Raw genomic sequence first — 26539 nt, 5'->3', positions numbered from 1 at the left:
TTTCGCGAGTGAATTACAGGAAGTTTGAACCAAAAATTACTTTACCCGGCGCGGTAAACTTCGAAAGGACGGAAACAACTGTTAAACGGGCAACGTTCAGAAATGTTTACCGCAGTTTAAATGATCGCATAGTTAATTATAAGTTTTTAAAACTTGTAACATACTAGCGTAAATGTTCGTGGATTTTTTTTTACATTCGAGTAAGATTACTTGCGACGGTGCAAAAGTAATGTCATAATTTAAACCGGCGGCCATTTTGAGGTAAAATTACAAAATAAGGTCTCTATTATTAAACTTTATTTTACATTGATTGATGAAATTATATCAAGTGACTGCATATCCAGTTGATGCATAATTGCGCTTGTTTCGCGGCATTTTATATTGTTGATCGCAAAACATCTGGCTCCAAATTGGCAATATCTTCTTTGATGTTAGCTTTCAAGTGTCTAGTGGACAAGTTTGCTCGAGGCACTCAGCCAAACGCTTGATTGTTCGAACACATGGAACACGACGACTAACTTCACACTGCGTTAAAACAACACACTGAAAATGTATTAAATAAACAATAACTATAATTACATTTTTGAGATATACATCGCTTCACCGCTTATCAGCAACTAATTCTCTGTATATTTACATTATAAATATCTAAATACAACGACATTTGGCAATGTTTATAAAAATTAAATCATGTTCATATTATAACATTACATTTGCGCCATCTGTTACAACAAAATATTTTATTGAAATAACATATTGTAGTGACCTCCTTGAAGGAATTGTTAACCTCTGCGGTTCAGGTTTATTTTCAATTTAGAATAACTTTGGCTGTAAAATAGCAATATTAAAAAAAAACATACTCAGACAACTTGTTTTACATAAGTAGGTGGCCAGAAATTTTGTCATCATTTTTTTTAAAAATCTACAGTAATAACTCTGATAAACCCTGTTTATGGTGAGAGTTTGGAAATGAATGTGGAATGAGTGAACGAAAATGAATCGTCACAAGCAATAGTGCCAAAAACCCCGTAAACTTGTTTAAATGAACGTGAGTAGTTTGAACGCATAAAAATAAATGCAAATACGACCCTCATCCCAAAGGAGCGATTCCTACCATCTAACTAATTATCCCCGAAGAGAGGTAAGCGAATTATTATCAAAAAATATAAATAAACGAAAACATGATACCATTTCGACGAACACCGATCAACATGGAGTGAATATTCAAACAATGCAAGGTTGAAATATTATTCGTGCAATTAAATCCACCCGCTATACTAAATTAGGGTTTGAAATATGCAGAACATGGTGAAGTTTACGCATTCCTGAACGAATAAATAACCACAGGAATCCATCTATCCATCTCATGGATTAACACGGTAACATATTATATTATTAAATCACATATATATATATCTCTATTTTCATGAATTTTACAAGATCGATTCCCGGCATACATTTTTATAATTTACACTATGCACGTAATTTATATATGATCATCACTGCTTCACGTTTCCAGAGATACAATAATACCCAACGATGATCGCCAATCTGCCTTCCAATCGAGGCGATTATGATAAATTCCCCCATAGATATATTTCCGGGGGGTCTGTTTATGGACTTCTATTAAGAGATACGATATATGTTTATAGGAGTAGCTGTGAAGTTTGATCAAATCTGTCTTAGATTTGGGAGTACAGAACTTTAGGATATAGATTATTTCTTCTAAAAGAAATAAATATTATGACCGATTCATGAAGATATACCATCACTTTTTCATGCCCTAATGGCATTTTCAGATTCTTCGGGTAATGTTTTTAAGACCTCTTTTAGGGTGGCGAAGATCGAGGATTCCTGAGCGATGGGATGTCGTGCTATGAAGTCACCAGGCAGGGCTGCCATAAGTGGATCTCGGCTTGAAACTCTTAGATAATTTCTTAACATAGACACAATAGTGCTCGAGAGAATTTAATCTTGTGTTGGTCAGTTTTATTAGCCAGGCGTCCTCATTGACAAACTTATTTGGACATTTATACACCTGCAAGATTGATTTCGTTATGTGTTGCCATATTATTTTAGTCCTATTACGTTTTTACCGATATTTTAAGTCTGTTGAGTGTCAACAAAAGGATTATTCTCGCGTCGATTTTGTTTAGGCGATAAAAAATTATGATATGAATATAGCAGCAACATAGTTATCAAAAGTTTGATTGTTGTAAAATAAGTTTTATTAAAGTGCACGCCAACGAAAAAGGTTGACAAGCACTGTGTTATATCTTATTTTCTTTAACTTTTCACGTCACATAAACATCTTTAAACTCATATAACAGAACACTGTAACAACAACTTACCTTTGATTAATTCGAAGAAGGACATTCAGACATATCTCTTATTGATAAAATATTAAAGGTAAGTGAAAACTGTTGAGCCGATAACAAAGAACTTCATTGTCTTCAATGGCGACTCCATTCCACCTGAGCTCTTTGTAAAGGAGCTTACAGAATATTGCAGACTTAAAAATTTATTCAAAGATAATTTAAACTGTTTTGTAAATAGAATTCGTATATTTTTAACAGCAAAAGTAATGTAATTATTTCTATTCTATTTACAAAACAATTTTTAATTTAATGTATTACATAATTTATATTAAAAATTGAAGTTAAATAAAATATTCCAATATGTCAGAATTAATAATAAACAATATACACACTTTACACAAATTGAACATAATAACAAACAAATTAACACAATCATGGATTATAATATCCAAAAGCAAATATTGAGTGCTAAATAAATGTAGAGTTCATTATATTAACTAATTATCTCATAATTCGTAAATGCTCATTAATAATAATGTATTAGTAAAATATTATTTGGTATACACAGGCGCAGAAATGGCAAAATCAATGACGTGTTTATTTGCTACGATTATTCTGACAGGCGCTTATTTTTTAATTTTTTTTCTTTCTGCCTATAGACACATACTACAAGACATAGGACTACCACAAAGCTCGATACGATGACCAGTTTTAAGCTGCTCGCACCCAGCGACTTCCCGTGACCTTTACTATGTCTACCTAGTGAGGAGTTCACCCACGCCGCGTCTACCATATCGTGAACGCTACTTGAGAACCTTTCGGTCCCAACGGCCATCGGTTGCACGAGTAATGTGCCACGTCCACTGCCACTGCCACTGCCACTTCAGACGTGTAATTATTCGACCTATCAGTAGCCTTAATTCTTCTGCGGAGATCCTTATTACTCTCTTATCCTTATTACTCTGAAACTCAGAGTATAACTCTATTTCCCTTTAGGTGATCTTATTTAATGTTTAAATTAAACAAATATAATATTATGATAATATCTGTGATATTAACATTATTCTTTCTGTAGATTTCACAGGCTTTTATGATATATTAGATTTTACATTTGTATTTTTATTCCTTTTCGAAGTAATAACGATTAAATTTTGCTGTAAATTCTCTATTTTAAGATTTTGTGATAAATATTGTTTACAGATTTTAAATAACAAAATCGCTTAGTAAAATAACATTCAGGTATTTTTACGTAAGATGTCCGTAGATATTTCACGAACTAAAATACAATGAATACAATGAAATAAATGGAAAGATATTCTTATAAGGTAAACGGGCCGCCTCCCCGCCTCGACGTGTTTGCACCGGCATTATTGTCCCAAATAACCAAAAAGGTATTACTACTCACGATCGTTTCGGCTTTTTAATAAAACTACTCCTTTCTTTGGGTCCTGGGTGAGGGATATGATTGCCTTTTTTTTTGATCCATGATTATTGAATAGAGCAGCGGTAGTACAGTGGTTGAGAACTTAAAATTACGATCTAACGTCACGGGTTCGTTTCTCGCAATACCATCTTATATAATTCACACTTTGTTCGTTAATTATATAAGACTTTCACAGCTCACAAACAAGTTGCCAGAGGATGGGCAGCTGCTTCCTCTGCGTACCACACTATGAACGCCAATTCTCCTGGCATTATTATATAGATTTTGATTATAGTATGTCCCATAAAAGCATATAACGGTCTGTAGCGCTTGGGCAGCGACTTGAAATAAAATAACGTACCAACTAATATATAACTAAGTAAAACTTACAAATTTTATTGTTAATATGTATAAATTTTAGTTTTATTTACCCATAAGAGAAAACTGTGTAAGAAAAAATGTAAATAATTATAAAACGCTGTCGTGCCTCGCAGCTGGGAGAAGAAAGATCCGTATCAATTAGCGGCAACCCTCTCCCAACTGACTGCGTTTAGTGAAAGGGAAAAAAAAATATTGTAAAAATAAACACTAGCGATTAGCAATTAGAATAAAAAAAGTGTATCCAATATAGATATTTTTGGGTGAGGACTTGTAGTGGGTATCTCTGGGCTAAAACGTCGGTTATTCAATATGGTGTCTCTATATATTTACATTCATCTAGGACAGGATTTTATGAAAGTGTCTCCACAAACGGGTTAAAAGAGACGTTCATTAATAATGTCTATTTCAAAGCCATATAAATCATATATATATTTTTGAGCATGTTAAAAATTAATAAGTATGGAATACAAATATTTTTTAACAATAGTATATTTAGTCACCAATAAAGAGAAGAATCCTTGACAATGATTTCTGATAAAGTGTATATATATAAATCTGTGTTAAATTCCATTAAAAGATGTGCTGTTGTGGTGTTTCTTTCTGCTTGTCCACAACCATAACACCTTTCGATGCAGAGTAAAGTCAAACATAAAAAAGATAAAAAAAAATAAGAAATTGACGATCAATAACAGTTCTGTTAAAATTTTCAATGTTGAATAAATGAAATCACAACATTAAAAAGCATTGCAAATTATTTAAATAAGTAAAATTAAATTTATTATTACAGGAAATGAAATAAAAGAAGCTGTAAAAACCAAGTATGTACATGAGAAAAAAAGTTGATATACGAAAGAAGATAAGAAATGAAAGAAAATATGAAGTAAGAAAGGAGAAATAAAAACAGAACTAACCTAACCTAACCTAACCATTTTAAGCCGTAATTGTAACGTCCCTACTCCACGCAAAACAGGGGGGAATGTGACCCTCAAAACACTGGTCAGTTAGTTGACAACTATAGATAATTGTACGTATAAAATAATATCGATAAATAAACCGTATCTTGACCCTATTTAAGTTTTTTAAGAATTAGTATGGTAACGAAATACATTCAGAATTCAATCACAAGGTAGATTTTCTACCTTGCTATTCAAGACTCATGTAGAGTCATTCCAACATGAAATAACTGCCCTCACGAACGGATTGCTTCAACAAATGGCTGACGTGCTTACTGCACTCATAAAGAAATTCACGTAGTTTATTTGCTCGTACAACGAGGTTAGGAATTTTCCACTTAGGTTTTACTTCGGTCAGTGGCTAAGTAAATTTTTCAAGTACTTTACGAAGTTGTATTAGTTATGTTCTAAATGTTTTTAAATAGATTTAAAATTCATTCATTCAATGAAATAAGCATACACACACACACACACAACAAAGGCGCGCGCGCTTACACGCGCACACGCGCACACGCACACACGCGCACACGCACACACACACACATGATCGATGATGATCAATTTAAAAAAAATAATTATTAAAATGATTAGGAAAAGGACCAATATTTAGCTACTTCCGCACATGCAGTGGTAGTCGTGCAATGAAATGCATCGCCCGCCAGCCCGCTGATAAATGCGTATGCGGCAAACAATGCAAATCACACAACCGCCATCGCCAAATTACTCAACACGTGTTTCACCCCTTCACGGTGCATCTTCAGGAGTTATGTTACACCTTACTTAGGATGGACTTCCGCGAGGTAACGCCTGATTCCATTAAATATTAAAATGATAGTGACAAAAAATTTTCGGAAAAAAAAATTGGACTTGTTATTCGTTACCAAAATGTATATTTGGCCGTAGACCCAAGCTTAAAAAAAACGATTTTTGAAAATTGCAAGAGAATTAAAATATACCATGTTAGCAAATATTAACAGATTGATATATAATAATGCATTACCTATATAATCTTTTTGGTAAGATAACTAAATTGTAACTGGACATTTGTAAAAAAAATTGTTTTTGACGTCTCCACGTAACGTCCGTTTATTGTTATATTCAATCAAATGTAATTTTAAAGATATAATAGTTTTTGAATTGACGATTTTATTTATAATAAACATGCCGCTGAAACAAGTTATGAAAGGTATACCGTCAAACAACTTAGTGGCCGAAGGTATATATGAAAACGATTTGGAGGCATTAAATCCATGTCAACATGAATGCGTAACAAGAATAGGAATGACAATTCAAGTCGAGCAAGAGTCGTATCTGACGATGCACCCGGAGGTATAGCTTCTTCGCCATCGCCTGAAGCCGACAAGTTTACTAGAAGTTAATTAAGTTTCATTGACGCAGGCAATCTCTAAAAGCAATTTATCGAAGCATACGCTCTTGTCGCGCACATCTTCCTGTCAAGGCGGTTATTTCACAAAGAACTTTGTAAGGTTTAATAATAATTTTGCTTACACAGTGAAAAGACATATTTAGCTTTTCATCTATATGGTTTCGTTATTGTCGGTAGGCTTTTATTCTATTTAATCTTAAGACAAATTTACTTTCAGTCAGACGCGATGCTTTCGTAAAGTCCTTTATCCTTCTTTTTGTTCTTAACGTTAAATTTCTAATTATTTATTTATTTTTATTCACAAATGACATGCATTGATTACTCGTGTACATCACAGGGTAAGATAAATCCGGCAAAGGAGCTTGTAAGTTTCTCAACAAGCATTACGTCATGTATATAATATGTATGAAAATATTTTTAAACTATACCTTAGTTTAAATTATTTATTTCGCGTATCTGCTCTTTAATGCAAAGGTATAAACAATAAAAATGTCAAATTGAAATTTTTTAGACCAATTTATTCAATTGCAAACATAGGAAATAAAATGGCTTTGTATTAATCGGTCTAGAAGACGGAACATCTAAGAACAAACGAGAAGGTGACTATGATATACATGAATGCTAGGGTATCCCAAACACGTCCCGATAAAAATGTCCACAAAAAACCCGCAGTGTGGTCATTTTATAATATATTTAATATATAAGTGGAATACTTAAAATCTTTAATGGATTCAAGCGTTATTTTGCGGAAGTCCATCCTAAGTAAGATAAGGACCAATATTTAGCCGCTTCCGCACATGCAGTGGTAGTCGTGCAACAAAGTGAACCGCCCGCCAGCCCGCTGATAAATGCGCATGCGGCAAACAATGCGAATTACACAACTACCACCGTTAAATCACTCAACACGTGTTTCACCCCTCCACGGGGCATCTTAAGGAGTTATATTACACCGATTAGTGCCAAAAATGCTTGCTTTTTTAAAATCACATACGCCATAATTCGAGACAATTTAATGTTTCAATATTAAAAATCATATTTGACTGTAATACAAATATTTTAAAGATAAAAGCTATGCTATCTTCTTTCGTCTCCAAAATGGTTCACTTGTCGAAAAGGAAAGGAATTTTGAAGGATGCAGCCGAATATTTCACTCGACCCTTTGAAGTACTGGACAAGGAAGTGAGAGATAGACTTGACGTGGCGCCAGATGGATCGTACATTCAGGTATTCCTTAATGATTTATAAAACGAACAAAATTTTTTAAAATCGTTTGTGAAAAGTGTACGAAGGCTTTGAATAATTCTGCTTCATTAAACTTAAAGCAAAGATTCGTAAAAGCTTAAAATATTTAAGTTGAAATAAAGTCTAGATTATCACGTCTTAACATAATCTTTATTTATAAACAGACGCGAAATCTCTCAACAGAACGACAAATCCGTGTTCATGTATAAAGACGAAGACATCGTTGATGATTTAAAGAAAATCTACGAGAAATATTTTCCCACTAAACCCTTGCAAACGCCTGAATCTAGCGTCAGCATCACAAATACGGTATCATCTTCGTTTTTGTCTATCATCACTTCAGCTACAACTATTCCCACTCCAGGTAAATGTAATTTCTCGACCCACTGTTGGGATATAAGTTAAAGTAGAGTTAACATATTTTAGGCTGTAGCGAGAGATATCAGATTATTACTTTCAAATGTAGTTATCAAATCAGAAAGTTGCAGAATAAACTTTTAAATGATCGATAATTTTAATAATAAACTTTAAACGTCTATGTATATAGTTCAAATAATAATGCGTTGTTCTGAAAACAGACAAACCACATTTAAAGTTTAAATACTTTAAACTATCTCTTTTTTAAATGGTTTTATTTAGTTCGACCCGTACGGAATTTTTTTGGATCAAAATTAGAAATTGAAATTTATGCACCGTTGTCAGATTGATCTGAAATTTTGTACACACATTTAATTTAGATGACAATACAATATAATAAAATCAATAACATTATAAATCTAAGATGGCCGCCGACACAAAATGGCGGATTACGTATTTTTCCTTAACCCCCTTAATATGGGTATCAAATGTAAGGGCTACAATAGTAAAACACGATGATTATGTCAAAATTTAAAATTCAAGATGGACGCTGTTCCAATATGGCGGACTAGGTACATATTTTTCCACAACCACCACAAAATAGGTATCAAAAAACCGTTTAACTTAAAAGTTTTTTAAATGTATTTATTCTTTAACATCTCAAATACAAACTGCTTTACCGACCGGCGACCGAAATGGATGCCATCATAATACTATTACAGCGCCATCTATGAAGTGTCAAGGTTAAACAGCCACTGTTTTACCGACATCCAAATAATCGAAGCACAATACAAAATAGAATTATTAGACTTTTTTTAAAATTTATATTTCCTACAGAGCCCGTACCAACACCGGAGCCAACTTTATCAGAGACATTGTTTTCTCTCGTATCAACAACAGTGGACAAAGCGATTTTCTCCCATTATAACGATGAGATGGTGCGATATGATACGGCGTATGTAGAATTGTCAAGGGCTGTAGAAGAGGCTATGGAGATACCGGTTATAGAAATTAGAATGGATATAGCTGAACTTTTCGCCAACGCTTATGCGATGTTTGAGTTAGACATTATGGGAAAGGAAAAAATTGGTAAGTTCAGTATGATAATTTCGAATTGCTAGACAATCTGTCACACTATCAAGTTCACAGGGAAAGTTGTCCTTGGAATTTCTTTACGAGAATGTAAACGATAAAGCCCATCGGATTGGCAAGTTCATGTGACAGTCGAAGCCATATATCGTGCAAAACAGATAGCCTATAGAACCTTAGGGTACTGGAGAGAAGATCAGATAGACAAGTAACCTAATTAAGGTCGCGTAACTAAATACACGCTGTTTTCAACTAGTGTTTTTGGAACTGGAAGAAACCAGTGTTGAATACAAGACGACTTTCATGATGACACTAGATTCGGTTCTCGTTCGTTAATGGTTACATTTTTAAAATCGATTTGCATATTAAACTCAGAGTAATGTTGTAGGTTTTTTAATTAAATAAAGTGTATATTTGTGAACCATGTATGGATATGTAAATTATAAACTTTCGGATATTTGCGGTCATTTACTTAATATGTCAATACAACAACCAATAGTAAATGACTCTTTAATCTACTTGTAAAGTTCATTTATGTGCCTTAGTGTGACACTTCTCGCATAGCATACCTTTTTTTTGTCTGTTTTTTGTTTGTTTTAATGTCTATATCGTAAAAATATCTAATTGAAAAAACGTGATCTTGTTTCTACACTTAATAATTTCTTCGCAGCCGCCGAGAGAGCATGGGAGAAGAGAATGAGGAAGAAGTTAAAGAGGACTCTGCGAAGAATGAATAACTTTAAAGGTGCATATATTTTTTTAAACAATCCTTTTAGTAATAACCCATTCAGGACTTACTTTAATGTTATTAAAGAAACAGTTAAAAAAATAGGACATAAGGTTTTCATTCGGGCGTTGGTGAAAGAACAGACATAAGTGGTGATGATAGCTTTATTGTATCAAAGAAAAAGATGTTTTTAATTTTAAAACAAAAAAGTAATTTCCTTGTCGTTTCTTTATAATACGAAAAGATTTATTAAAATTCATTGTTATTTGTCTAAATGAGCGTTTTGTCAAGTCACGATATGTCCCGAATTTTTACAAATTCACCGAATCTTATAACACCAGATATCTTATAATTCATCGATTATTATCTTAATAGCGGTACGGTAAGTATATAAAAATAAAATAATACATTGTTTTAATTATATTATTTTAAATCTGGAATGTCCATATTAACATAACGCATAGATTGTATCAGTCATACTTAATATGTTACATGCAAAAGTGTACAGTGTATTAGAGTAACTTTTAAGTAAGCATGGACATAAAAGATTGCATCTTTGGAGTCGGATATGCAAATTTCTTCCGTCGACTTGCTAAGTTATATCTATACAAAATTCACAACGCCCCCGTAAAGATTCTCCCGGCACGGGTCTGACGAAACTTTTAACGATTCCCTGCATTCACTTTAGACGTCTGACTATTGGATAACTAGATCTTACGCTATTTACACCTGCCCGTCGGAGTGTTTATTTTTCAATCGAAACATTGTATCAGAATTCAAACATTCATTTGAGTCGATATGTAATCAAAACGCGGAAATTTTTCACGGACGCCATCTAATCCTACCTCCGCGGTATCGAGGTGGACGCGATCTTGGACCAGCTCTTCACGGGACACGGGGGGTTCTTCGAGTATCTTCACTGGTTTAAGCCCAGAGAGGATCTCTCGTGTATCTGTGTGATCCACCTGGTAGCCGACCAGCAATTGGTGGACTCCAAGTCGGCTCCGAATACCGTTTAGGCACGAAAATGTGCGAGGAGTCAATGGCCTCGCTAATAAATGACGAAGAGATGCGACCACCGTTCCTCTCGGTAAAAGTAATTAATAGAAACCTGTTGGGTTTTGATATAAAACAAGCACATTTAGTTAATTATTTAATGTTAAGAAATCAAATATGTTACACTTGTAAAATGTCCGTTGATGGTAGATGCAAAAAAGATCGTCTTTTGTTAGAAGCCGGTGAAAGACGCCGTGCGTTCCGATACACGCACTCAAGTCCAAATAAAAAGTGTTACGTTCGGATACAATATCAAACAAAACCAAAATTGAAATTTAAAAATAAATTTGAAAAATTAACAAAAATAATAAAATAAAGAAATGTAAGATTGAGGAACGAGATCTTACAGTATTGAATTTTATTAAAAAAAATATAAACAATTATTTATCTGTACAAATAGTTGTCTATGCTCTGTGCTGTCAAAATTTATAAGATTGTTTCAATTCAGTTAAAAAACAATTAGTATTACGTATATCGCAGTGATCACTTTTTTTCATGGTGCCCCTTTTTGGGGACATCTTCGTCCCTGCCATGCGTGGGGCAAGAATGTTACAGGATAAAGTATTTTTCATTTAATATCTTTATTTCACAACTTACTTCTGTGTTTCACAATCTCTATCTTTCTTCATATTCAAATTGTCTCTCGTGCACCACCTTCCATCTTTCATCATCGTTCCTAGACCACAGTTTATAACATTATAAGTTTTGAATCTATTATTCTATTTGCTTTACATTTTACTATTTGTTGCAATTTATATTTCTAGTTTTATATTTATACAATTACAATTTTATTATTTTTATTTTATTTTTTTCTTATTTACTTAACCTATTTTGCTTCATTGTTCGCCCGCCCTGGATAGAAAACCTTCTGTAATGTCTAAAGTAAACCATAATCGGCTAAGATTCCTGCAACCACCCGCAGTTTCTACAGCTGGAACAGAGTACAAGAGACGCTTTGTCTCTTCTCTTTGACACTCCTCATGGCTCATACACAGCATGAGAGATCTGGTTTTACTGATACGTAATAATTCCATCAGATTTAATTTTGTGTACAATTTTTGCATAATCAGTTATTTATGTTACTTAATCCATTTCTTTTAGCAATTGTTAAATCTATCTGACTGTTAACATTTTAAATATTAAGAAAGGAACTAATATATAGCTACTTCCGCTATGCAGCAGTAGTCATGCAATGAAGTGCACCGCCCGCTTGCTGATAAATGCGCGAGTCACTCGGTGTTTAGCACTATTCGGTCTGACATCTCCTGAGCATGCCCCGTGGAGGGGTGAAACACGTGTAGAGTACTGCTGCATAGCGGAAGTAGCTGGATATTAGTTTCTTTCTTAGTTATGGTGGATTTCCGCGAGGTAACACCTGATTCTATTAGATATTTTAAATATTGTCCTATCGATTGTGTCTACTCCTACTTTTTCTAGTACCTGTCACGTGCTTTTTATTTTATACATCTCAACGTTTGTCTGTCTATTTTCTTTAATTCCTTTCAACGTATGCGCATCTTAAATTTGCAAATAGATGACTTTTTGCAAGGTTTTAAATATTAAATACTATGGTAGACTACTAGATATTTAAATCTATTTATTTCTATAATTTTTAGCTTGTAGTCACAAAGATGCACGAACTATTTTATATATAGAGGCGAGAAGGTGCAGCTTAGAGGTATCATTAGAAAGTAGCGGTAGCGAGTGGTACCTGCATCGGTTGTTGTTGTTGTTGGTTGTTGTATTTCGGAAAGTTCAACAATAAGGGGCATCCCGTTGCCCACTTCTGGGTCGCATTCGTTCTTTTGTAATTTTACTAAGTTGTTCATATGTACCTCTATTAGATGTGTATGACATTCGTATATTAAACCCAGAGTTCAACTCTTAAGCGCTAGTCACATGGTTTCTTCTTCTTTTTTCTTATTTTATGACCCCCGCTATTAGGGGTCTTTCGCCCCCTATCGTACTTACGGGTCAGGGCATTAAGATCTTATTTATAATATATAATATCATTAATTAATGTACTACAAGAGATCTTTACCTCTAGTGTCAATATATACGATGCCATCAATTTAGAGGCACCGGAAAGTAATGTAGCTTTCTTAAGTTAAATTAATACGACTGTATTTTTAACAAGTTTTTATTTCTAATAAACAATATATTGGCAACGTTATCAACAACCTTCTGCCGTCTAGTATACAACGTCTTACAAATAAGTAATGAACTACCAAATGACAATATCGGTATGCGTAGAAACGACATTACTTTTCGGTTCTCCTGAATGTTCGCTTTGTCCGGTTTGAAAATGTCAATGTCATCAAAGGTGACAAGTTTTCGGGTGTGAAATTTTAAAAGCGGCTTGTGCCTATATGAAGCGTATCAAAACTCGCGTCAAATCCATACCGTGACACGGTATTTAAACTTAACAAAGGATATTAATCGAGAGCGTTTCGTGTATATAATTATAGGTTCGACATTGGAAAATGCCAGTGTTGGACATTTTATTATAAATAAATGTTATTTTTTGTAGTACATTAGAATATACATAGGTAATTGGATGCGTATCAAATGTGATATAAAGTGCGATAAAAATGTAAATGAAAGAAAAAAGATAAAATGTAACAAGTAATGAGGGAGGAATGAAAGGACACAGAGCAAAAGTGAAAGAAAGCAGAATTGTGGCATAAAAGAATAGAATGAAAGATTATGTGAAGAATGAAAATAAAAAATTATGTGAAAAAAATTAAATTGCCAATAAAGACCCTGTCCCACCTAAGATAGGGATACGAGAGGCCCCCAATAGCGGGGGCCAAAAAAAAAAGAATGAAAGAAGAAGAAGAATGGATGCGTAAATATTATATTAGGAGGACAGTAATGTCGTTTCTGTCGATATGTTATACAGAAAAACTACTTGATTTTTACAGCTCCGGTATTGATTTTTATATTAGATGACTATAGGTTGTTGATAACAAAGTTGAATAATGTTGATTAGACATAAAAAAATTGTTAAAAATGTTGTGTGAATTTAACTTAAGTAAGCGACACGGCTTTGCGGTTCCCCTATAATTAAGCATAAATACAATTGTGAAATTGTTGCAATTTTAAATGTACAAAGTTGGTGATTGTTTTACGAAACGTATTTTTCTCTGCACTCTTGTCATCGAGGTGCTGATCACGGTTCCTGTGGGTTCTAATGCTGTCTGAGCGACATCATTTGTTTACGGAGATTTTGGTTGCAGTTTTGAGGTCTGTCATGCTTTTTGGTGAACGTCTACGAAATTGCTTGCTTGTTTCATACTCTCATAGTCCACTATAACCTCTCTTTTGTGTTGATTTCTTTGAAGATTACTTGGTCCGGTGCATTACTTCGGGCACTGAATATGGTTCGCTATGAGAAGCTAAAAATACAAAATTATCTAATGAATTTGAATTATCCCGCTGTTTTCCCTATTACACGAGTGATCACCATAATAGTCTGATGATGAGTTTTTTCATTCAGGTTACGAAACACCACCGCCACCGAAGAGTGAGCCGTCCTCTCATGAAAGTTACAAAATACCACCACCAAGACCCTGCATCTGCCATCCGCAGTTTAAATATAACAGATACTCTAAGGTACAATATTTATAAATTTATTTAAAAATCTTCACTATAGTATAATGTAGAACAGAGTGCCCCAAACTTTTTTGTGTCGTAGACCAGTGGCGTAGCTAGGGGGTGGCAAGAGGGGCGGTCGCCTTAGGCACCACGGCCAAGGGGGGCACCCAAATTGAAAATATTTTTTTTTGATGAACAAAAAAATGTTAAAAGAAAAATGAAAACCACGATTTTAACTAGCGATGTCAGAGTTCAGATCTCCAGTGGGGCCTTTTTTTGCCAAAAATGACATATTCAACAGATTGGTGGGGCCCTAAGAACATTTACAAATTTAATATATGCTGAAACTGGTTCGGTTCGTTAGTCAGAGATTTTTATTATTTAATTTTTTTTGGGAGTTGGTATCTTTTGTGGCCCCAAAATTAAAAATCAAGAATTTAATGAAATAGGCCAAGAATTTATTAAAATAGGGAACTAGCCGCATATTTTTATTGAAAACGATACGGTTTGCAGCTATTTCAATAGACCTAAATCATTTGTTTTAACGCAAACAGTCTTGAAGACTTTCCATAAACATTCGATATTTTGTGTATGAATTATTAAATCGTTAGGGTCAACAAAGTGTAGATTGTGGTGACTGTTTCGCGACGTAAACGTTTGAACTTAATTGGTTGTATCACCTCTAATAATAAGTCACTATTTGGATACCGAATTAACATGTACTTTAACAAAATATACACAATCTACAGTACGATGTCTGTGTTACTTTCAGAGCACTATTCTCAGTGTATATGCAAATTGCCCAAATTATCCAAATTTTCGCGTTTTGTAAAATTCGTTTATGTTCATTTATTTTTTGCATGTAGGGATTGGTCCACTTCCACAATCGTATCAAACGGCCCAAATTTATCGAAATAAGTATTAAAAAAACCATAATCGAATTTATTAAAAAATATATGGATTATACCAAGGCTTCTAAAACTGAGTTTCGGACCCTCTAGCGTGTCTCCTGAAAATTTTAGAGGGTCGTGAGATTTCGAAAATAAGAATTTCTATAAGACTTTTTCCTTTTTTTGGAGGGGGTCGCTAAGGAATCTTTTATTGAATGGGGTCGCGAAAAACTTATAAACCGAAAGGGTATCGTGAGTTAAATAATTTGAGAAGCCATGAATTATACCATAAATCGCAGACCTGCTAACATCTGTTTCATCCGAAATATACTTTATTTTCATGCCTAAACAATTTATATATAAAATGCGCATAGTGGCCGAAATCGCCATATGTTAATTTTCGAAATTGTGTTATAAAATAGAGAAGTCTATTTCTACATGTTTTCTGTGAACACCTCATTCGTCCGTCAATAGCGTGGCGAATCTTCCCTTTTTAATATGCGTGGGTCAGCTGCATTCACAATATTTTACAGAAACATTTACTAGTCGGAGTTGGTCATCAGGTTCAAATGCATCCTGTTCGGTTTATGTTATTTTTAAAATTTCGGCTAATTTCTTTTTACAAGGTAATTTTTACGTTTTATTTTTGGGACCTTTTCCCCAAAGCAACCAACGCCCGTTTTTTTAATCCTTTAAGATAACTAAATATGTGTTTGTTAAAAGTTTTTCCTTCAATATAGCACCTTATATTTTTTTGTAAATTTTGACCTTCAAGATAGCACCATATGGCGTTTTCAGAAAAAAAAGATTCTTTTGAAGAGAACACCATATGAAGTTTTAAAAAAACACCCCAAGAGAACACCATATGGTCTTATGTGCGTGAAAAGATAAGGCCATTGGTTTCTGAAATCTAAAATTTTTTAAACTCAAAAAAAATGGGGGGGGGGGGGCACCTGACCACAATTTTGCCAGGGGCCCCAAATATTCTAGCTACGCCACTGTCGTAGACCCCTTGCCATGTTTTTCGGTGTTGGGTAGACCCCTTACTTACCTGATATTGATTTTCTGTAGATTTCTAACTGTAGTGAAGCTTTTTTGTATTAAAAACTTAAAGTAAAAATACATGTTAATTGATACATTTATTCATTGATTTTAAATTAAAACTAATCAAAATAAAATTTTGTATCTGTTATGTAAAATATACGTAACATTATATAAACATAAAATGAACTATAAGTAAAATAACATAAACAATAAATTTTTTACTTCATAGGTACTTTTTAAATAATGTAATTGTTTTGATATTATAAGATAGTATGATGTAAGTAGATAGGTACTATCAGTGTATATGTTGAGATCCACTATCGTGGACCCCCATTTTCATTTCATGGACCCCCAAATTTTTTTTCGCTGACGTAGACCCCTTGCAGGTTGTCATAGACCCCTAGGGGTCGATATAGACCACTTTGGGAATCACTGATGTAGAAGAAACGCTTCTTCTTTTCAGCCGTTGGATGTCCACTGCAAGGTATTGGTCTCCCATAAAGATCGTGACCATGACTGGTGGTCCGCATCCGGCGGCTTAACCATGGTCCACATAGGGGGGGGGGGGCTTTCCCACACCGGGTCTACCGGTCCATACAGCCATTGGTTGCATGAGGGATGTTCCCCGCTCACTTACTTTACCTAACATATATCTTACCTCGTCTATATTGAATATGCTTTTATTAATTTCAACTCCTATCTTAGAGTTTATTGTGTACGACGTCGGTCGTGGATACGGTGTGTATTTTCGCGTCTACCTATATATCTATATTTATATTAAGAAAGAGTCGAAGAGGAGATACCTAGAATTTCTTAAATATTTTTTCTACTCTTGAAAGTAGATTATTTAAAAAATTATCTAAATGTGTTTTCGTAACAATTTTCTGGATTGAATGATAAATAATGCAAGCACATTACAATACCCGGCGATCAAATATTACACATCGATCTTTAGAAAGAGACAATCGGCTTATTTTCTTTCGCACGACTGACAAAACGTCACATAGGTAGTGTGGGACAGAGATAATGCTCTACGAAGCCGAAATTAGTCGATTGTCTCTTTCCAAAGGTCGATGTGCAATATTTATCGCAGGGAACTCTACTATTTTATGAGAGCTATTAATATATAATTCAATTTATGCAAAAATTAAATTCTTAACTCTACGGGTAAAACTTACACGGTAGTATCTCCTCTAACACAACGTTGATATTTATTGTATATAATTTATGACTCTCCCGAGTATCGTGTGTTCCGTAAACAGATTTTTTTTACAACACTCAATGGATGCACATAATAAAAAACTCTAGGCAATGTTAAAAGAAAACCTCGTGCAATCAACGGCGTCATAACTCGAGACTGATTAAAATATACTTCCGGCTTCCTTTTAAAAACAAGAGGGAATTGCAAGCGCTCCCTTTGAGATCTTAGCGGGCGATTTAGTCTGATGTTTCCATCTCATTCGTATAACATTAATTACTTTGTAAGCTCGTCGGGTGTGTTAGTTATAGGAACGTATTTAAGACAAACATTACGTACACTGTGAGACATAAAAACTGATAGTTTTAGAATAAAATAGACTCTAGTGCAGCGAAAATATTTCACATACAAACTACTTAGTAATGTAGTAGATATATATACAGATATGATTGGTTATAAATGTAGAGCAGGGGACAGAAATAGAGAGGGCTATGATGGGGCGGAAAGGTTGTGGTGTTTAGATCCCCCACGATGGATCGATGACATAGTCAAGATCGCTGCAAGTCGCTGATGCGGGCAGCGCAGCACCGGTCATCGTGGAGAGTTTTGATGGAAAGCTATGCCTTGCAGTGGGTGTCCATCTGCTGAAAAGTAGAAGAGAAAGAGAATGAGCAATGGTGAACCAGCGATAATTCGCGCTTTCGATTCTCATTTAACACATGGTACTTTAACCCTTAACTTGGCATTTTTTTTAATATTACATTAATATTCATACCACTTGACTTTTAAGACCCGAGGATGCCGACAGAAAAAACAGAACAAGCGTTCGAAAATTAAGAAATTACTTAAACATTCACATACAAATGATTACTTTGCGTTCAAAATTGATGCCACTATTTTTTTTTAATTCTGATGTATCTCTACAGATACATTATCAAGAAAAGGGTTGACTATATAGGACTGCCACTGCAGTTTCCGGGGGATGGACAGCAGCTTCTTCTGCGTACCATTACACTATAACTGTCAAGTGTGGCTGTTATGGTATTTCCATCCAAAGATATTTTTGAGTAAACAGGTGCTATAGTGAGAATGTTAGCTGAGGTCTACAACCTTCCCTCATTCCATCATCAACCTTCCACTAGTATACAGCATATAGTATAAATTAAATATTATTATATAGCAGTAGTTAATTATATAGTAGTAGTACTTTAAGAAAGTAGAATAAGAGTAAAATTGTAAAAGAAAGAAAAGATTTAAAATAACAAAATATAACTTGTAATATTAATGTAACTTGTAATATTAAAAACTGAGGTGAAGAATGATAGAAGACGAAAGAAAGGAATGTAATAAAAGATAAAGAGTGAAAGATATTGTGATGTGTGGCAGTAGAGAGTATAAATGATAATGTGACGTATGAAAGAAGAAATAAATTAAGACTGTAAATAACTCATAAGAACACTAAAAACCTTAACTTTACACATGTTAGGGGAGCTAGAGAAGCCTCCACTAAAGGGGGCCGAAAAAAAAGCTAAATATTTAAGATTTCAAAAGGCCTTGGCTATGTTAAAAATTAAATTAAATTTTTAAATTAAATCAAATTTATTTCAGTTTCCATAGGGCCCGTAACGTAGTCCACCACGTGCTTGTATTTTTAACAATAAGGCATTAAAACTTTCAGGATCGTTTCGGAATATACTTACCCCTGGACACGTCGGAGTACAGCGACTTCAATGTAACAGTTACGCCGGCGATATCCGTTGAGAGTTTAGTCGATGAGGAAACTGACAAGATAGATCGAAAGTCTATAATGAGCAGGAAGACCGCAAAGAGCACTATGATCAAGAAATAGTTGAATAGTGATTATCCTCGAATAATAATATTTAGTGTCACCATATTTTTGGAACAGAAATTTTACAAATACATTTTAATGTTGCATTCGAATAACATGAAATTATTTTGTAGAAATCTGTTACTTCTGTCGCTGTTCTTCACCCAACAGCGGGTGGTGAAATTTGCTTTGCTGCGACTGCATGCACAATCACAAAAATTAAAAATACAACAACATTGAAAAGCATTTGTTTTATATATATATATATATATATATATATATATATATACTTGTCACGATATTTTTACAACTTTAATGCTTAGCATGGGGCCCAAGGGCGGGCGATTTAAAAATGAACTGGACACCAGTTTAAACCTTTCGCTATATTGTGAAAATTATGTATGTTACATATGCGGATGTAAAACATTTTAGAAAGGGCAAGGTGGCATAGCTCGAATAATTACTCGTCGGAAGTGGCAGTTGGCTGGACGCTCTTGCAACCTTATGGGCATTGGGTTCGAAAGGTTAACGTGTGGTGACCACCACCACCACCGGGTGGACCGAAGACATACGTCGCGGGAAGTCGTAGTGATATATGATCCTTCTTCTTGTTTTCATCTATCAGCTGAAAAGAAGAAGAATGATGGGCATAGCACGAAATAGTTTGGGAAACACTGGTTTAGATTCTTGAATTTCGATACCTATATTTACTACCCCCCAGTAGAAGTCTGCGAAGAAAGGATTTTACGAAATTCCATCAATATGTTCTAAAGCTATCTTCTTACACACATAAAACACGATCAGAACAGTTTTTAATGTTTATTCACACTAACACAAAAGGCATTGCGGGTTACATGAAGCGGGAGACAGCTATTAGCATGTAATAGAAGTAAAAAATTGGATCTTGCAGACCGAAAAATACTGTAGGAATTATTGTCCCATATTTTCTAGATAAGTGTAGTTTGTATTTCTTTTCGCAAAATCCCCATTTTTGCTATAGTTTTATAATGTAAATGATTTTATCTCATGTTTTAGAGACGATGTGTTTATTTACCTAAAAATTCTAATCAATTTAAATCAATTACTCGAACATTGTTATAGATATATTTCAAAATTGTTTACGGTTTTCGTAAATTTTATTTTTCCAGGAAAGGATTTAATTAAAACTACATCGGCTTACTAAAGTGTTATTTAAATATAAGCGTATTCAAATTTTAAAATGTTTATATTTTCGTTTAGATTTTCATATCAGTTTTTTTTTATTATTTTATTAAAAATTTTCATCGTAGCTCTACTAAATGTATTTTGTCAAAATGAAAAACTGGTTCAAAGCGGATTTATATGTAATTGAAAATGTATTCGTATTAACTGCGGTAGAAATACTTAGGTGACCACACTCTTGTTTAGTGTATTATATTATTTTATTCAAATCCATATGCTGCTCGGCTTTCAAGAACTTCAGGGGGAGCAGATCACGCCGCGCTCCAACAGCCATCAGTTTCATGATGTGCACCGCCCACTTTCACTTTAGACGAGAAAATTCTTTTACGTTAATGATTTCAGTGTTGCCTCACCATAGCCTTTCTAAATATCTTATGCCTCCCTATGAATTATATATAATTTTTCATTTTCAAATTGCCCCCCAGTGGGGCGCGGGTCTCCACGCTGGAAACCATTGTTCTTAACTTTATCGTTCAATCTGTCCACCTAGTTGGGACCTTTTATTGAGTGTGATGAGGAACACAAGATACCCTGCCCCCTGAGGGAAGAACAGGATTATGTGGGGTTCCTAAAAACCCCCTGTGGTCGTCTTTGGTACCTTTGGAACAGCCGCTGGATCTCCTGAGGAGCTTGCAGCTGTTCAGTATTGTGCCACGACATCCCTGGGGAAGTTATGCCTGAACACGATACCACTTCCTGTTGCTGACCTTCTTGGGTTCACATTGAGTGGAAGATAAAGACCCTCACTTTCTACGCCTGTGTGCTGGGTGCCATTTTAGTCGCTTCTTACGACAGGAAGGGAATACCTTAGCCCTATTCTAGTGAACCTGGGATAAAGGGTAGACAAGGTTGGAATCTAAGAAAAGGATCAATATTTAGCCACTTCCGCACATGCAGTGGTAGTCGTGCAACAAAGTGCACCGCCTGCAAGCCCGATGATAAATACGCATGCGGCAAATTATGAGAATTACGCAACTGCTACCATTAAATCACTCAACACGTGTTTCACCCCACCACGGGGTATCTTCAGGAGTTATGTTACACCGATTAGTGCCAAACACAGAGTCTTGGTTGAAACCTACTCAAGCGGTGTCAACAGGGTTGTGGTCGCAAATCAAAAAATCAATTAATTGCTTAATATTTATCTAAAGTTATTTGTGTTTTTATATACGAGGGAATTGAACATCGTTCATAAAGCTTTATTGAAAAACCGTTGATTGGATTGGATTCGATCAACAAATTGAGGTAGTTAATGGAATCGAACCACATAGAGGATGTTATTTTCGATTATGACATTCCAATAATGTGTATAAATAAGTAGTATGTAAAGAGAAATATTTATCTTTGTGCAATTATTTATATTTAGAACATAAACGTTATTACTGACTTATGGAGACTGTCGGCGTGTCAGCAACGATTAAATTCAAAACTGAATAAAATAATTTCTCATTCGTGAACTCTTCAAAGTTAGGTTATGCCCCGGTCGATCCTGGTGCTCCACTAATCTCGCTAAGGGTCGCCGTATAGCTCTATATTTGGCGGAGTAAAAAAACGTCTTGTCGTTGTCGAGTCTTCTTTGTTAATGTCGATTTTTAGACATTTACGAACAACTAGCGCCATCTGTCGACAAGAGTTGAAACTACAGAGTTCCGAAAAATATAATTCTTTAAACCGGGTTTATTGTTATGAAATATATATGTATTTGTATAGGGGCGACTGCCCTTGCAAGTGTCAAGCTGGAAATTGTATTTTTTTGTTATAAAATACTTTCTTCAAGTTCAAAAGTTATAAAAATGATTAAATGAAGTGTATAAAGGCGTATTGGCATGAATAAGGTACTATTTCATACGAATGATACATATATAATATACATAGGTACCGTTAGTAAAAATTAGTTTTGTTTATCTATTATGGTCACCCTACAGCGGAAGGTACGTACATTCGTGTATTGTTTTGTGAAAAAAAAATGACGAGAATAGCCTTCCTAAATGATTTAAAATTTGATTAATCTCACAACTATGTGAACCGGATAGAAAGAGAATTATCAGTGCTAAAATGGAAGGAAATAAATATTGAAATTTAATTCAACTCTACACACCGGCGATTTGAATTTAATAATCGAGAGATCCGTGGGCGGCCTTAGAGTAAATGAAAAATTTCCTTCCGCTTATTCCATTATCTATCTGGACACGATTGAATGGAAGGTTAAATAATATCTAAGCGAGCTTTTTTAATAAGTTCAATTTTTGTCCATGAATTATGAAATGCTATGTAGCAGTGTTGGTCACATAGTGGATTCGACTTAATGTTCTGGAGTGAAGAACGAGGTGACTATGGAAGTTGTAAGAAGATCGTTGAAAGATGCATTCTTGAAAATCTTCGTCAATTTTGACACTTGGAGGGTTAGCGATTGCAGTGTGATATGGTACACAGAGAACGCTGCTGCCTATCCTCTGGAAACTTGTTTCTAAGCAGTTGCAATCTTCTTCTTCTTGAAGTGCCTCTCCAACTAGTGGAGGTTGGCTATCAGCTTCCTGCTCTCTTCCTTATTTTTGGTTCTGCGTAATAGCTCAGCAGCGCTGGCGATTCCGGTCCACTCTCTAATGTTACGAAGCCACGACTTCTTTCTCCTACCAACCTTCCTTTTACCAGCGACCTTTCCCATCATGATAAGTTGAAGGAGATTGTATCGTTGGTGTCCAAGAACGTGTCCCAAGTAAGCGATTTTCCTTCGTTTTACTGTGAGCATTAGTGCGGCAGTTGCAATACTATATAATTAATGCACAAAGTGTGAATTATATGAGATTGTATTCCCGGAATAGAAACCTCGACGTATGATTGCAAGATCACTCCTCTACCACTAAACAATTATCTATATATTTATATTATATACCATATTCAATAATTGTAGATTCAGCCAGTAGGGGCCCACTTGCTACCCCAAAGATATCTATGGTGGGATGTACCATGGCTGGCGATTGCAGTGTGGTATTATGGTACGCAGAGAACCCCCTGTCCATCCTCTGGAAGCTTTTGTGAGCAGGTCAATTATAAATAATTATACATTGATTTTATCCCGGGAATCGAACCCGTGACTTATGATCACGTGTCTCAGTCCTTTATTGCTGGGATATCGATACAAGATACTGAAACAAGTTTAGATTCAAAATATTCAAATAGGCATTTATTTTGCGATATTGAATCGTGTTGTATTTAAATATTATAAGTTGTCACCCGTTCGGGATACGGATCTGTAGCTAAGAAAATCTAGTCAGAAAATTAACAGTTGATCTTTTCAAATGATAATGAGATTAAACAAGAAAATATTTTTAAATTAACTGACATTAATTTTTAAATTTATTTTTGTGTTTAAGGCGATTGAAAATCACAAAGAAATACTTTCTATAAAAATAATATGATAACAAAAATTGATTGCGATGGTCAAAGAAAAATTAAAAAATGTTTTCAACAAATATATAAAAAATACAACAAATATATAAAATTTGAAATTGCCTAACATATGCCCAATAGTCTTCAATTAACTAGAGAATAAATGTTAAAATAATAATAGATTAGTCGTCGCCGTTTCAGCCCATAGATGCCTTCTGAAATATTATAATCTTTCTCTGGATATATTATAATCGCCAAGGTTGTAAAGCGGTTTGGCAAACGCAATGTATTATGACACGTAAATCGCTGCTGCATTCTCTAGAAACTTATGTAATATATACGATCACAAGTTTCAAACCTCTAATGATGGTATTGATTTAAACTTTGATTTTTATTTAATTTTTTATTTGATTTGATATTTTATGTTGATGGTATTTATAATATTGCATAAATTGCAACTCTTTATATATTTGTTCACTTATATAAGTGAAAGCATTTTAAAAAATATATTTAATTAATTGCGGTTTATTTTAAAAAGGAAGAGTTTTTCAATTAGCTCCCTCCTACTTCTATAGAGATTTTTTTTTTATTTATTTTTTACGTATTATCGACATTATAATTTTTAAACCTAAGTAACATTAGTAAAATAAAAAAAAATATCGTAAAACTAAGGAATGACGAAAGAAGAGAATCTGAAAGAAGGAAATGGAATGAAAGTGTAAGTCAGACCAAACGTGGAAAGTAAGAAAATGAATGAAAGAAGTTAAGATGTAGAGTGCGGAAATAAAATAAGATGTAAAAAGATTATTAAACGAATAGAAATGACCCTGTCCTTCCACGAGATAGGGGAACGAAAGGACCCAAATAACGGTGGCCATAAAAACCTAATTAACACTTTTATTTTAACAATCATACTATTTTTATATCGTCTTAAATTTACATCATACATCTTAAACGATACTGTATCTAAACTACATTGCTATCTACAAATTGAAATGGATGTCTATTTAGTATTCAATGTAAATAAATATTAAATTTAATAGTATGAACGACGGCAAGGAAACCTTTATTATACATTGATAGAAGTAAGTCTATACCGGGGCTTTTGTCTTTCACATCATAGAGCGTCCTTTGAAATTCATTTGCTATTAGAGGCGGGTATTAAAGATATATTCCTCTACCCCGTCTGATGTTCTACCCGGAAAAATCAATTTGCCTCGCGGTCCATTCAGCGTATTATGAAAGAAAATTGATTCATAGAGTATTTGTCGTTCTTTATGATGGAAAATTCATTGGTGGTTTATTTTCTTGTACATAGCCAATTTAATATAAGCTTTTATACGAAAATATACCTATAAGTTCAACAATGGACATCCCGTGGGCTTATTGAGTTCGTTATACTAGTAGAACTTGATTGTAATTTAAAATTTTATTTTTAAAAATTATTCCACTATTGATTGTAGATAAAAAAACATTTGGTAAGTAATCTCAGTTTGACGTATTAATATCAACCACAGTATTTTGAGGCATGAGATCAGACCTGGAAATCAAATGAGTCAAAATAGACCATGGATGCACAGACCGCGGCCCGCCGGTCGAATACCGGTGGCCCGCCGACAGCAAAAATAATACTCTCGTACATTCGAAAAATATTGAATTCTATTCCATAATAAAACCAAAAAAAAATTAATTACCTATACTTCTGGCGGCCGGCCCGCCATCAGTTCATGATTTGCCCGAGTGGCCCCTAGTCTTAATAAGTCTGTGCAACCATGAAATAGACAATTGCAGCATCGTCTCTCTAGAGCGATGCATCCAATTTTGTAATGTGATAAATAATAATAATATACTAGGTAAAAAATAGAAAAAATGATCACAAACAAGCAAATAAAATATAAAATTGTAAATGAATGATTGTAACGAAATATCTAATGTGAATTATAAAAGAAAATTTAAAGGATGTAATAAAAAAAATTGGCAAAGGCGATGTTATGTATATGAAAACAATAAGAATGATAGTAAATGTGAAAGAAGGAAGAAGAAGATAATAGAAGAGCACCGCGATGTTGACCTTCGTAAGAAGATGGCACTTTAAGAAGGAGAAGTAGAAGGTAACCGATGTCGATAAATGATTCGTAACAATATATATTTTCTTCTTTAATGCGTTTAAATCTTTGCTTCCTGATTTTTTTTTTTGCTTTATGTTAGATTAAAGGTATATATTTCGAAAAACAGTTCGTATTATTTGCAATTCAAACAATGTTGGAAATTGAATAGGCAAGTAACACGCTAATGTCAAGGAAACATTTAACAAGATAAATACTAAACGAGCAGGTGATTAATATCTGATAGGTTCTACGCTCAAAGTGACATTGGGGTCGGGAGACTGGCTTAATTCTCGGCATCGATTCACTTCTCGTAAAGTGTAACTTTCTTTA

At 34.2% G+C, this 26539-nt stretch overlaps 1 protein-coding gene across 1 annotated transcript; it reads left to right on the top strand.

The window, feature by feature from the left end:
- The first annotated feature begins 6236 nt into the window (after nucleotides 1-6236).
- On the top strand, nucleotides 6237-25730 carry LOC137919793 (uncharacterized). The gene is made up of 9 exons (XM_068762991.1): nucleotides 6237-6404; nucleotides 7525-7686; nucleotides 7888-8068; nucleotides 8899-9150; nucleotides 9821-9895; nucleotides 14433-14548; nucleotides 19341-19496; nucleotides 24730-24842; nucleotides 25619-25730. Exons 1-9 carry the CDS (start codon nucleotides 6237-6239, stop codon nucleotides 25728-25730), a joined length of 1335 nt encoding a protein of 444 aa, XP_068619092.1.
- Nucleotides 25731-26539: the final 809 nt, after the last annotated feature.

This window comes from Battus philenor, unplaced genomic scaffold (genome assembly GCF_028537555.1).
Source record: "Battus philenor isolate CCGP_79_NKW_IND1 unplaced genomic scaffold, ilBatPhil1.0.hap1 SCAF_1, whole genome shotgun sequence".
Taxonomy (NCBI): Eukaryota; Metazoa; Arthropoda; class Insecta; order Lepidoptera; family Papilionidae; genus Battus; species Battus philenor.
The sequence above is the reverse complement of the archived record's forward strand: the minus strand, read 5'-3'. Positions and strand labels throughout refer to the sequence as shown.